Consider the following 12,943-nt stretch of genomic DNA (forward strand, 5'->3'; position numbering starts at 1 on the left):
ATCTGCATTCAATGTCCTGTATTTTTCTCTATCTCCCTCGCATTTTGCTTGCCTTCTCTCCCCCGCTATTTGTAAGGCCTCGTTGGACAGCCACTTTGCTTTCTTGCATTTCCTTTTCATTGGGATGGTTTTCGTTGCTGCCTCCTGTATAATGTTACGAGCCTCCATCCATAGTTCTTCAGGCACTCTGTCCAGCAGATCTAAATCCTTAAACCTGTTCCTCACTTCCACTGTGTATTCATAAGGGATTTGATTTAGATTGTATCTTACCGGCCCAGTGGTTTTTCCTACTTTCTTCAGTTTAAGCTTGAATTTTGCTATAAGAAGCTGATGATCTGAGCCACAGTCAGCTCCAGGTCTTGTTTTTGCTGACTGTATCGAGCTTCTCCATCTTTGGCTGCAGAGAATATAATCAATCTGATTTCGATGCTGCCCATCTGGTGATGTCCACGTGTAGAGTCGTCTCTTGTGTTGTTGGAAAAGTGTGTTTGTGATGACCAGCTTGTTCTCTTGACAGAACTCTATTAGCCTTTGCCCTGCTTCATTTTGCTCTCCAAGGCCAAACTTGCCAGTTGTTCCTTTTATCTCTTGGTTCCCTACTTTAGCATTCCAATCTCCTATAATGAGAAGAACATCCTTCTTTGGTGTCACTTCTATAAGGTGTTGTAAGTCTTCATAGAATTGGTCAATTTCAGTTTCTTCCGCACCAGTAGTTGGTGCATAAACTTGGATTACTGTTATGTTAAAAGGTCTGCCTTGGATTCGTATCGAGATCATTCTATCATTTTTGAGATTGCAACCCAGTACTGCTTTCGCAACTCTTTTGTTGACTATGAGGGCCACTCCATTTCTTTTGCGGGTTTCTTGCCCACAGTAGTAGATATGATGGTCATCCGAACTGAATTCGCCCATTCCCGTCCATTTTAGCTCACTGATGCCCAGGATGTCAATATTTATTCTTGCCATCTCATTTTTTACCACATCCAACTTACCCAGGTTCATGGTTCTTACATTCCAGGTTCCTATGCAATATTTTTCTTTACAGCATTGGACTTTCCTTTCGCTTCCAGGCATATCCGCAACTGAACGTCCTTTCGGCTTTAGCCCAGCCGCTTCATCAGCTCTGGATCTACTTGTACTTGTCCTCCGCTCTTCCCCAGTAGCATGTTGGACGCCTTCCGACCTGAGGGGCTCATCTTCCAGCGTCATAACTTTTATATGCCTGTTGTCTTTGTCCATGGAGTTTTCTTGGCAGGGATACTGGAGTGGCTTGCCGGTTCCTCCTCCAGGTGGATCACGTTTGGTCAAAACTCTCCACTATGACCTGTTCATCTTGGGTGCCCTGCTCGGCATAGTTCATAGCTTCTCTGAGTTCTTCAAGCCCCTTCGCCACGACAAGGCAGTGATCCATGAAGGGGTGCTAGCTAGTGAGCAGCCTTCAAATCTTAAATAAAATTGTATAAATAGCCTAGTCTCAACCCAATATACCGTACTTCTCACTATACCATGTTCCATTACAACTCCTAAAATTACTGCATCCTATTGAGTTTGCCCATCTATGCAAAGTAGGCTGCAAGGCATGCTTCTTACTGGAGCTGAAATAAGAATGCCTTCTGGACACAGTAGAGTAGCTGTTTTTTGTGACCACGGATATGATGATAAGACTTCCATGTTGCTAACAGCTTTGAAACTTTGGGATAGATGATACAAATCAAATGAAGTGCCATGTATGTTAAATAAAGAATGTGAAGTAATAAGGAATACTCCTATTTTTCTATATCATTAAACTTTCCTCATTAGCCTGACTTGATAGTAAATAAAAGAAATAAAAAAGATTAATGTGGCAGGGACAAGAACCCCCTTCCAAGTGTGACAGACCTAAATCCCCTGCTGGATAGATTTGTAGCTAACAATGATGAATGCTCACTGGCTGTAGTGACTGCAGAGGTTCACCCTTTTAGGGCAGAAGCTCTTGCTGGAGTTGCTGAACACACACACCAGTTCTTATTTACATTATAATGAAATTAAGAGTTTTCAAGTTCTGTATGTTAAGAAAGGAGACAGGGAATGAGATTTATGAGTTCTAATGTTTCTTTAGTAAGAGCAGAGCTGATTTTAAAGATGAAAACCTGGACAGCTCGTAACGGCAGCCACACTTTCATTTAGAGTGATTTAATAGGATAACTTTGCTAGAGACAGAGTGTTTTCACCAGTAAGAAATTTAAAATCCAATGTTCTCCTTTAGTTTCTTTTTAAGACCAACAATTGAAGTTACTGAAGAGCAAATGTGTGTGCATTGGAAGGGAGGGGGGGATCTGCAGTGAATGATGTGCTAAGACTATTTCAGATATTCCTGTGGAGTTTTTATTTCCCCCTTTTTTGCTCCTCCTTGGCTCATGTCCAGTCACTGAGGAAATAAATATGTGAAGAAAGTGCACTATGGAATGGTAACTGCAGTGCTATTCCCCCCCCCCTTTTATCATGCCCAAGATTCAGTGAAGTTGATATAAATTCACCATGCCTTCTTTAAAAAGCATAACAAAAAGGCATTCTTCCTTTAAGAGTCAGACTGTAAAAGGTGATTTTCTTTTACTCAGTTTAGTTTAAGCCTGTAAAAAGCATTAACTGAAAAATCTGATATATTTGTTAGGGCATTTATTGCATTAGTAACATATATTTTAAATTCTCAGTGAAAGGTTTATAGAGAACATAAACCTTGAAGAGTTTTTGCTCAGGATTAAAGATTCATTCTCTCTTTACTGGAGAAATAATAGCCTATAAAATGATGTGTTTAGTAATTATTTTAGCTCTGTTTATTTTTTAAAGCTGTTCTATTCAGTTTGCTGCGATGGACAAAGGAGGACTTTAAAGCCCTCTCCAGGTTAGAAGATATGTACCCTTTAATGCCTGCTTGTTTGTTTGTTTGTTTATATATTTGTTATTTGTATTTGAAAAGAGCAGCTTCTAATTAAGAGAAGCCACAGTTGTAGTGTTCCATTTAAATTATGTTCATAGCTAGCCTACAACCTTCAAACACACTACAAATCTTGCACATTAAAAAAAAAAATCCGTAATGGTGTAAGTAATCTCTCCCCCCTCATATGCTATAATGAATAATATTAGAAGAACTGGATTGCTGAAAGAATTAAGATAACTGACTGACTGGTGTGCAAATTGAAAGGAAGTCATTGTTGAAATCTTTCTAGATCCCAAAGTGGTGAGAGGCTGGAGGATGCTATAATTAAAGTATCTTGAAAAACACATTTTTCTCTCAGATATATTTTTTTTAATGTAAAATTTGAAATGGCATTGTTCTCACAGTCCAAATCCTTAAATGTGAACTATGTCCCTTCTTTAAGCTTTGACAAATACCACCATATTTTTGTGCTTCACAGTTCCAGTTTACACAATAAAGGCTATTCAGAAAGCATCAGGAGGAAGAGCAGCAAAATTGTGACAAATATTGACAAGAGACAAGAGAGGATATTAGTTCCCTAGCACTTTCATTTAATACATGGTTGCTTGATGTCAGAGGCTTATTTCCATATGATAGATTTTTGATTTATAGGCAGCAAGAATTGTATATTTTACTATGGTGTTCATTATTATTTAATCACTTGCATGTACTCAAAATAGTCTATGGTCAGTGGCCAACATGATGAAACAAGCTCCTTAAGATCATGTACCAGGAAAGGTACAACAACTATCAAGAACATCATTGAATGTTACTTTTTAAAGTGTTGTGGACTTTACACACACACACACACACACACACACACACAATTATACATTACAAATACTTAAAACATGTGCTGAGAATCTTCCATAAGAACAAAAGAAAAGCTTTGCTGAATCTTACCAAAGTCCGGTGTCCTCTCCACAGTGGCCAGTCAGAAGCCACTCCCAGTTGCTTAGAGCATGGGGCTGATAACGCCATGATTGTAGTTTGATTCCCATAGGGGACAGCTACATATTCCTGCATTGCAAGGGATTGAACTCAATGATCCTTGGGATCCCTTCCAACTCTACAATTCTATGATTCAATTAAGCCCTAAAGGAAGCCCACAAGGAAGAAATGGGGGCAATATCTCATTCTCCATTTTATTCCTGAGCAACTGTTATTCAGAAGCATGCCGCTGCTGATCCTGGAAGTAGTATGTATATAACCTTATCCTCCATGACTAATCCTCTTTTACAGGCATCTAAGATACTGACCATCACCACATTTTATAGTAGCAAAGTCCTAACTACATGCTATGTGAAGTAGTATGTCCTTCTGTATGTTCTGAATCTCACAATGGTCATTAGTTTACCCCAGGTTCTAGTATAATGAGAGAAGGAAAATTTCTAGTCACTTTCTCCCACTGATAATTTTATAAATCTCCTTCATATCCCCTTTTCCTTGTGGGGCCACAATACAAAATTGGATAAGTCTTTAAGTTGTGAGTAAATTCTTTAAAAATGTGAAATACTTATTAAATAACTCCAGACCAGTAACGTTTACTGTTTACACTAACATAGTTAAAATATTGTGGGCTCAGAGCATCTAATAGATCAACAGAGCATTATAGTTTTATTTACTACATCTTAAACCACTTCATAACAGTATCTCAAGGGCATTCTATACTGATTTTATAATAAAAATAAACTATGGTACTAATACTGGCCCAATACATGGCACCTGAGGCAAACCACAAAATTGTGTCCCTTCCCAGGAAAAAGGGGTGAGTGAATACATCAGAAACGAGGGGGGATAAAAATTTACAGGAGACCAGCAGCTCCTATTTTCCAAGAGGCCATTGTAGAGGTGGCATGAGGAGATTTGACCACCTGTGGTAGCAGCAGCAGTGGGTGATGCATTCCTTGGAGGCTGGCTCTGCTGCCCCTGTGGATCCTCACCTTGCCTCATGGGTATTCCCTGTATGGTACAATAGTTGAAGAGCTGTACCACATGGTTTCTGTTTCTGCTTGAGTAAGATACTCAAAATCTTAATGGCAAAGTAGACTCTTCTTCCTAAATGCTGGAAGCAAGAGTTTTTCTGAACAGGACATTGGTTGTTGTGGTAAGAAGGAGATGGCTACCCTGTGGCCCTTCATCTTCTCTTGTCATTGGCCTTCCTTACTGGGACTTATTAGAGTCGAACAATATTTGGAGTATCATTGGGTAGCACCACCTCTGGTAAGAGAACCTTTTCTTCCTAGAAACTTCTGCCACTGCTTTCTAGTTTGGACTAGTCATTTTATTTCAGTGGAGCTATGCATAGTGTACCCTTTCTGGTGGCATAATTTTACAGATTTTAGATCTTTACCTTGATGCATTCAAATTGTGCTGATACTCTAAATAGAAAACTATTGAAGACTAAAATTCTTGGAATTGAGTATATTAGCTGGTTGCCATTCAAGTCTTCCCATTGGTATAGCTACCTTTTTGTCTCAAGCAGGAATAATGCCAAACCAAGGAAATTTTGAAGTCAGACATAGTGATATTTTGTAATTGAACAACCAGTATTTCAAAGTGTTCTGAATATGTTGCTCTGAGTTTCACCAGCAAAGGAGTGGGTTGTAGTACTTGTTGAATCAGAAAATGCTGGCATATTGTGGGTAACCTTCAGTAGTGCTCTCCTGATTTGCTGTCAAAAATATATACAGGATTAATCTTTGTTTTTTAATCAGGCCTTGATTTTGAAAGTGAACTTGACCTCTGTCCCTCATTTAATTTAACCAGCAAAGCACCATAAGTTCAGAGGTTCAGTGCACATGCCCATATCTTTTTTTCCCTTTGAGGGCTTCAGTAATCCTAGTCATGTTCAGCTTGACCAAGAATTGACCCTCTTTGCAATAGGAAGAAACCCAGTGTGCTCTCTATGAAATTAAATCAAATGCTTGTGATCAAGAGTTTTGTAAGTGGGGGGGGGGGGAGAGTAATGCAATAATAAGCCAACAGCTTATGTGATTTGCAAATTGTGCTAAGGAACAGTTGCAGTTAACTTCCAATTCAGCCAAACATGCTCTTAAGACATTTTAAATGGTATTGGTCATTTTTCAGATACCTGCAGATTAGGTTGTTCTAAAGATCATTCCAGTAGTGCTAATTACATTATTGAATGGTCACAACTGTAATAAGTACTTGATTGTACTCATCTGTAAAAGCACTCCATTGCAATTATGCTATCATGGCCAACCACTATTGCTTTCTAATTAGTGCGGAAGCAAGTGAAGCATCAGCATTGAAGCTTACTGTATCACACATACCAGTATAGACTGCTGAGAAATGAAACATGCTACAGTGCCTTAGACACACAATTATATTCTATTAAATTCTACTCTGACACCAAGTAGAGCAAGGTGCATGTTAGATTCAGTAGCTAGTTTCTTTGGTGGTTTGTCAGTTTTTGTATAGAGACTAAGATTAAATATTGTTTGTCTTTGATAAAGGACTGCTGCCTGACTTCTAGTAGGTAAATTGTTGGGTACATCTTAAAGATATTTGAGACAAACTATGGATGCATATAATGCAGGCTGATGATTGTTTTCTCAGAAGAAAATACAAGCTGTGAAATATGAGTTGAGAAGTTTTAGGTGGGAAAAGGTGTTTAACCCTTTCTGGACATTTACCTAGTTCCTCCCCCCCCCCCCCAAAAAAAAGGTTCTTCCCTTACAGAGTTTCAGATGCATATTTGCTTGCATTTAGAACACTGATGTGGGCAGCAGATGGAATAGCTTTAAGGTGAGAAGCGTTTGGAGCTAAAATATAGTCACCTTGGAAAGGGTTAAGTATTTTTTAGATTAGATTTTTTTACTGTTTATAATGTTCGTTGTACTGGATATCATTCTCTGGTGCTGGTTTTATTCTGTGTTAGATTTTAGTTTCCTTCTGTATTTTATATTTTATATTTTTGTGAACCACCCAGAGGACTTTTACCATTGGGTGGTATATAAATATTAGAAAGAAAGAAATAGCAACAAGTATGCCTTATTGCATCTCTGCAGGATGGGTGACATTTGGCTTGACAGAAATACATGTGAAAAGGATATAGGAATATTAATAGATTACAAGTTAAATATGAGTTAGCAGTGTGATGGATTACAGCCCTCATCATCCCTGACTATGGTTGGAGTTGATGGTAGTTGTAGTTCAACAACATCTGGAGGGCATCACATGGATTACACTGACAGGTATATACCAGAGTCAATTTTTTGCTGTTGCTCTACAGCAGCCTTTCTCAACCTTGGGAGATGTTGTTGGACTACAACTCCCATCATTCCTGGTAATTTGTCAGGTAGGATGGAAATTGTAGTTCAAGAACATCTGAGGACACAAAGTTGAGAGAGGCAGCTCTAGAGGGTAGGACCCAAACCAACAGGTTCAAAATACAATAAATGCATTTTTGAATAATGCTGCTGTTGTTGAATAAACATTAAGAACCTTCTGACAGTGTGAGCTGTTCAACAGTGGAATTGACGCCTTTGAAGTTTGTATACTCTCCTTTATTAGAGACTTTTAAGCACAAGCTGAATGCTGCTTATTCAGAGTGCTATAGCAGTGGTTTCCCTGCATTGGCCAGGGGTTGGACTACTAGAGGAACTTAGAAGTCCCTTCCAGTTCTATGATGCGATGAATCAATTTCCCCCCTGATTCCACTCCCCTGTGGTTGACTTTCCTTTAGTATGCATAAAAGATTTGCTCATTTGAAATACATTGTACACATTTTATCCTTTCTATATCCATTCTGTGACAGAAGCATTACTGGTGGGAAGAAATTTGAAGACTAATCTTTTAATAAAAATGTAATTGTTTTATTTCAGCAATGAACACCTAATAGCTCTTGTTGAAAATCAGATAACTTCTGCATATAGCTTTACTAACTTATATTTGGAAATATACTTTGGTGCTTTAAAGCCATGCATTTGAATTTGAGATGGGTGTTTGGCTTAATCCTACAAGGATACTGTGCCAAGTTACTTAGATTTATATTATAATTATTTTATGAGCCCATATACGTGGACATTTGAATATGCTTTTCTCTACCTTTGTCTGCCAACTGTGTCTTTGTGAGCAATCTATGTACTGACATTTACTAGTGCCCTTCACTCTGAAGTGTTTTCTTGTAAATGTCAAGAATAGCTGAATGGAACCATTCCCACCATTTGAATACAAATTCTTGCAGAACTGGAGTCTAGTTGGTAGGTGACACTGTGGCCTGTGTTTGTATTTCAAACTGAAAATGCAGAAAAGAATAGCAGTTGATTTTGAAAAACTGTATATGTCCTCTGCAACAATTCAGTTAAACTCACTGGCACTTAATTTGTGAGTAAATATTTACAGGACCAACCTATAAATAAATTGCATTGAGATCCCATTGAAATCAACATGAAAGCTGATTATTATCCCATTTATTTTGGTGGGAACTAAGTACAATAACGTAGCCAGATTCCAACATACAGATACAGAAACTCATGGCTTGACTGTAGCCTACATAGAAATACCAACAGATTCAAGAGCAGGCTAACAAAATGTCAGTCTGTGTCGTAAAAACAAAAACAAAAGCCTATCTCAGTCTAAAACCAATCTCATAAGAAAACTAAAATTATTTCTTGCCACATCAAGTGCAAATAGACTTACTTGAAAAGGTATTCCACAGTTTTTCAAAATTAATGTTTATTTCACAATTTGAGGGATCGAGAGGTATGAACCTATTTTATCTGTTTCAGAGCACTGTGTTCCATAGGATGAGCTCCCATCACTTCATTGGTGGCCATAAATCAGTAGGCATCCCTCGCTTCAGGGGAAATCTGGAGCAAACAGAATGGACAGTTGGCAGGGTTTTGATGTGTTATGCTTTGGGAAAACATGATGATAGAAGAATTGGAGGGGGGGTCTGTAAAGGTTAGGGCATTTATATGCTTTCCCCTCCATTCACCAGAGAGCACAGATGATGAGATGCCCTTCCTTTTGCAGTCAGGGTCTTCCACAAATATTTCTGCTTAGAAATGTGAGATGTTGGGTGGGGAATGTTGAGAGGACACTGAATTTCTACAGTAACTGTAGCAGAGAGGTGAAGGTCCTTGGCTTTGTAGCATCTTGAAAGGCAAGGAGCCACTGTCTCTGCAGTCTTCAAAAATGTCTGCTAACAACTAAAAGGACAGTAACTAAAGTGAAACGATAAATTTTAATGTTTATAACTACTGCCAGTGGCTGTGAATAAACCATGTAAGTTACAGCAGTGGAATTTGGCTAGCTACATGGACCTGGCTCTATATTTCTGCTTTCCTTGATATCATTATATGTGGCATAACCAGTGAGAGTAGTTTCTCTTTTTTTATTTGTTGTCTCACTAATTTTTCTCTGCTTATGTTTAAGGCTAAGCTATGTGAATCATGCAGAGGATCTGGCCTCCAAATTACTCCAGTGTTTCCCAAAGAACAGATTGTCAGCACAGGCAGCTCTCAGCCATGAGTATTTCAGTGACCTGCCCCCACGGCTATGGGAACTAACTGACAGTGAGTATAACAAAACATCCACATAGAATAAAGGCAAGGAAATGTGTGTGTGTGTGTGTGTGTGTGTGTGTGTGTGTGATTCTGCAGTTCAAATTCCATACTTTGCTTGACACAGGAAAAATGGACTCTCCCTTGCTATCTCTACTGTGCAGTATGTAGCTATCTATCTTTGTATTTGATTATATGTGCAGTAAAGAGAATTATTTCAAATGCCATAAAGGAAGGAAGGGAGAGGGAAATATAATTTACATATTTAGTGCTTTTTACTTCATAATACGCACCACTTTCTAACATGCTGCAGTGCACAGGACAATAATCCAGTGATATTCTCAAACATTATATATGCCAAAATAATAACAATTTTAAAAAGATTTTTGCATTTAAAAGACTGAAGAACACAAAGCACACAATTGATTAATGTGCAGGATTTAAACATATGAAAGATAAACTTGAGTTCATTTTCTTATAGCTTGAGGATGCTTTCAACATTCAAACACTGTCCTTTGTTTTTTCATATTAAACAAAATGTATTAATGTTATTATAAGTAATATGGTCCCAACAAGATGCTGCCAATTTTCTTTTTAACTAGCAAGGATTTTTTATTGACTTTTGTGTTCTTAAAAAGTCATTGCAGCACATTCAGGCAAAGCCATATTTACATTGGATGAGGTGGCAGGGATAATTTTACCAATACAAAATTGGTGTAAATCAATTTCACTTTCAGGTGATACTCATTTCTGCCAGCACAATAAACAAAAATGCTCTTGAGGACGCACCTTTTTAACTGGTCACGTTTGCTTAGTGAGTTACGTTTCTCTTTCAACCCCATTGCACTATACTATCTGGATTTCTCAGGCCCATTTGGAGAAATAACAAGGCTTGTTCAGACCTGTTGCAGTTAGATATGTGAGAGCCTGAGTGGGGGAATGGGGGACATTTTCCCCCAGAAGCCTCTTTGTTCTCCCCCCCCCCCAAAAAAGGGGAAAATGTTGGACTATGAAATGTGAAAGAGTAGATAAGCTTGTTTCAGTCTGGGTAAAACTTCAGTTTTTTGAAGTACATGATAAATATGATGACAAATATGAAAAAGTAGAAACTGGTAGTCATAGCTCAGGAAATCAGACTGATTAAATTTTATGTAGTACTCACTGAGTCTTGGTCCCTTCCCCCAATTTTCCAACTCTGTTAATGGAAATGAGTGCTTAACATTGTGGAGGACTGAAAGAAACATGGGTGGTATTCAGTGCTAGTCCTACTCATAGTAGACCTACTGAAGCTAGTAGACTTTACCAGCTTAGGTTCACTAATTTCAATGAGTAGGACTTAGTTGAATAGAATACATACTAATTTTCTCCTTTTTTACTGTAATGCTGATGGTTTCTCCTGCTTTTATTGCTTTTGCCTGCTCATAAACTGACAGAATGCTAGGTTCCTTAAATAATAATAAATTATTTATACCCCACCCATCTGGCTGAGCTTCCCCAGCCACTCTGGGTGGCTCCCAATCGAGTGTTAAAAACAACACAGGGTTAAATATTAAAAACTTCCCTAAACAGGGCCGTCTTTTAAAAATAGGATAGCTGCTTATTTCCTTCACATCTGAAGGGAGGGTGTTCCACAGGGTGGGCGCCACTACTGAGAAGGCCCTCAGTCTGGTTCCCTGTAACCTCACTTCTCGCAATGAGGGAACCGCCAGAAGGCCCTCGGCGCTGGATCTCAGTGTCCGGGCTGAATGATGAGGGTGGAGACGCTCCTTCAGGTATACTGGACCGAGGCCGTTTAGGGCTTTAAAGGTCAGCACCAACACTTTGAATTGTGCTCGGAAACGTACTGGGAGCCAATGCAGATCTCTCAGGACTGGTGTTATGTGGTCCTGGCGGCCACTCCCAGTCACCAGTCTAGCTGCCACATTCTGGATTAATTGCAGTTTCCGGGTCACCTTCAAAGGTAGCCCCACGTAGAGCACATTGCAGTAGTCCAAGCGGGAGATTACTAGAGCATGCACCACTCTGGCGAGACAGTCTGCGGGCAGGTAGGGTCTTAGTCTGCGTACCAGGTGGAGCTGGTAAACAGCCGCCCTGGACACATAATTAACCTGCGCCTCCATAGAGAGCTGTGAGTCCAAAATGACTCCCAGGCTGCACACCTGGTCCTTCAGGGGCACAGTTACCCCATTCAGAACCAGGGAATTCCCCACACCCGCCCGCCCTTCCCCTCAAAAACAGTACTTCTGTCTTGTCAGGATTCAACCTCAATCTATTAACCTCCATCCATCCTCCTACTGCCTCCAAGCACTCACACAGGACCTTCACCGCCTTCACTGGTTCTGATTTAAAAGAGAGGTAGAGCTGGGTGTCATCTGCATACTGATGAACACTTCATATAGATATTAAAAAGCATGGGGGATAGGACAGAACCCTGAGGCACCCCACAAGTGAGAGCCCAGGGGTCTGAACACTCATCCCCCAATACCACTTTCTGGACACGGCCCAGGAGAAAGGAGCGGAACCACCGTATAACAGTGCCCCCAGCTTACAGTTCAGCAGCTTGTAGCTCTATGTGTAACAACTTCTTTTTAAAAAAGTAAATTCAATTTGTAATTAACAACTGAATAAATTTAGGAACATCTTATATTTCTAAAGCAACAAACTGACATTTGATCTGCTAAAAAAATAAGAATTGCATATTTTGGGGTGGGGCTGGGAACAGGAAAGAAAACAGGTTACCTCCACCGTGACTTCAGTTTTTTCAGAAATTCTACATCTCCAGTTGCAAAGCTTTTTAGGCATTTACAGATCTAATGTGTGAGCTAAACAGCAAATATCTTGGTTTACAGAAAGTTCTGTGATCATGGAGGCATGACAATTGCTGTGAAAAAACTAACTACCCAGTTCTTGTAACATTTGTATGCATAAGTGTGTACTTGAGAAGAGCCAGCGCAACTTGTTGAAATGATATGGGTATGAAATCAGCCCTTGGGCACTGTGGAACGTGGTGCTTATGGGACCCAATTGCTCTAATAGGGAAGGGCCATGGCTTAGTGGTAGAGCATGTGCCTTACATACAAATGTGGGAATGTTAAGGATAGTAGGAAAGGATATATTGAATAAGTATTACCCTTCCTTCACTCACGCTAGTAAGTGATGTAGCAGAGCAAATTCCCCTCAATATAGCTGGAAGCTAGTTTGTAGATTCGTTTGAATCTCTTAGGTAAGTTTATTTCCTGGTGTCCCCTTTGATCCCTCTTAAAAAAATTAAGACACAAGTCTTTCTGATTAAAGTATCAAAAAGCTTACCCACATTTCAGTTCACAATTTTGATCCCGGAAAGGCAGACTTTACTTGGTAGTTACACAAAGAAACTGAGTTTATCTCATATGGAGATGGAACTCATGGGCTGCTGGCTAAGAACCAGCAGACAGCAAAATTACATTAAGACAAA

General features: G+C 39.3%; 1 protein-coding gene and 2 long non-coding RNA genes across 7 annotated transcripts in view; 1 reads left to right on the forward strand and 2 right to left on the reverse strand.

The window, feature by feature from the left end:
- The window catches only part of LOC307200056, a 51,479-nt gene extending 47,334 nt beyond the window's left edge, over positions 1–4,145 (reverse strand). Inside the window, exon 1 of the long non-coding RNA XR_013832306.1 lies at positions 3,860–4,145. This is a non-coding gene — a long non-coding RNA (uncharacterized lncRNA). The remainder of the gene's footprint in view (positions 1–3,859) is intronic.
- Positions 1–12,943, forward strand: part of CDK14 (cyclin dependent kinase 14) — a 233,697-nt gene that overhangs the window by 165,299 nt on the left and 55,455 nt on the right. For all 5 annotated transcript variants that reach the window (XM_079948352.1, XM_079948351.1, XM_079948354.1 and 2 more), the window contains one exon: positions 9,362–9,501. In XM_079948352.1, the coding sequence (XP_079804478.1) occupies positions 9,362–9,501 (140 nt within the window). The remainder of the gene's footprint in view (positions 1–9,361; positions 9,502–12,943) is intronic.
- LOC307200051 overlaps positions 7,957–12,943 on the reverse strand; it is a 162,419-nt gene continuing 157,432 nt past the window's right edge. Inside the window, exon 6 of the long non-coding RNA XR_013832296.1 lies at positions 7,957–8,793. This is a non-coding gene — a long non-coding RNA (uncharacterized lncRNA). The remainder of the gene's footprint in view (positions 8,794–12,943) is intronic.

The sequence above is a fragment of the Podarcis cretensis genome (genome assembly GCF_951804945.1).
Source record: "Podarcis cretensis genome assembly, chromosome: 12".
In the NCBI taxonomy this organism is placed as follows: domain Eukaryota; kingdom Metazoa; phylum Chordata; class Lepidosauria; order Squamata; family Lacertidae; genus Podarcis; species Podarcis cretensis.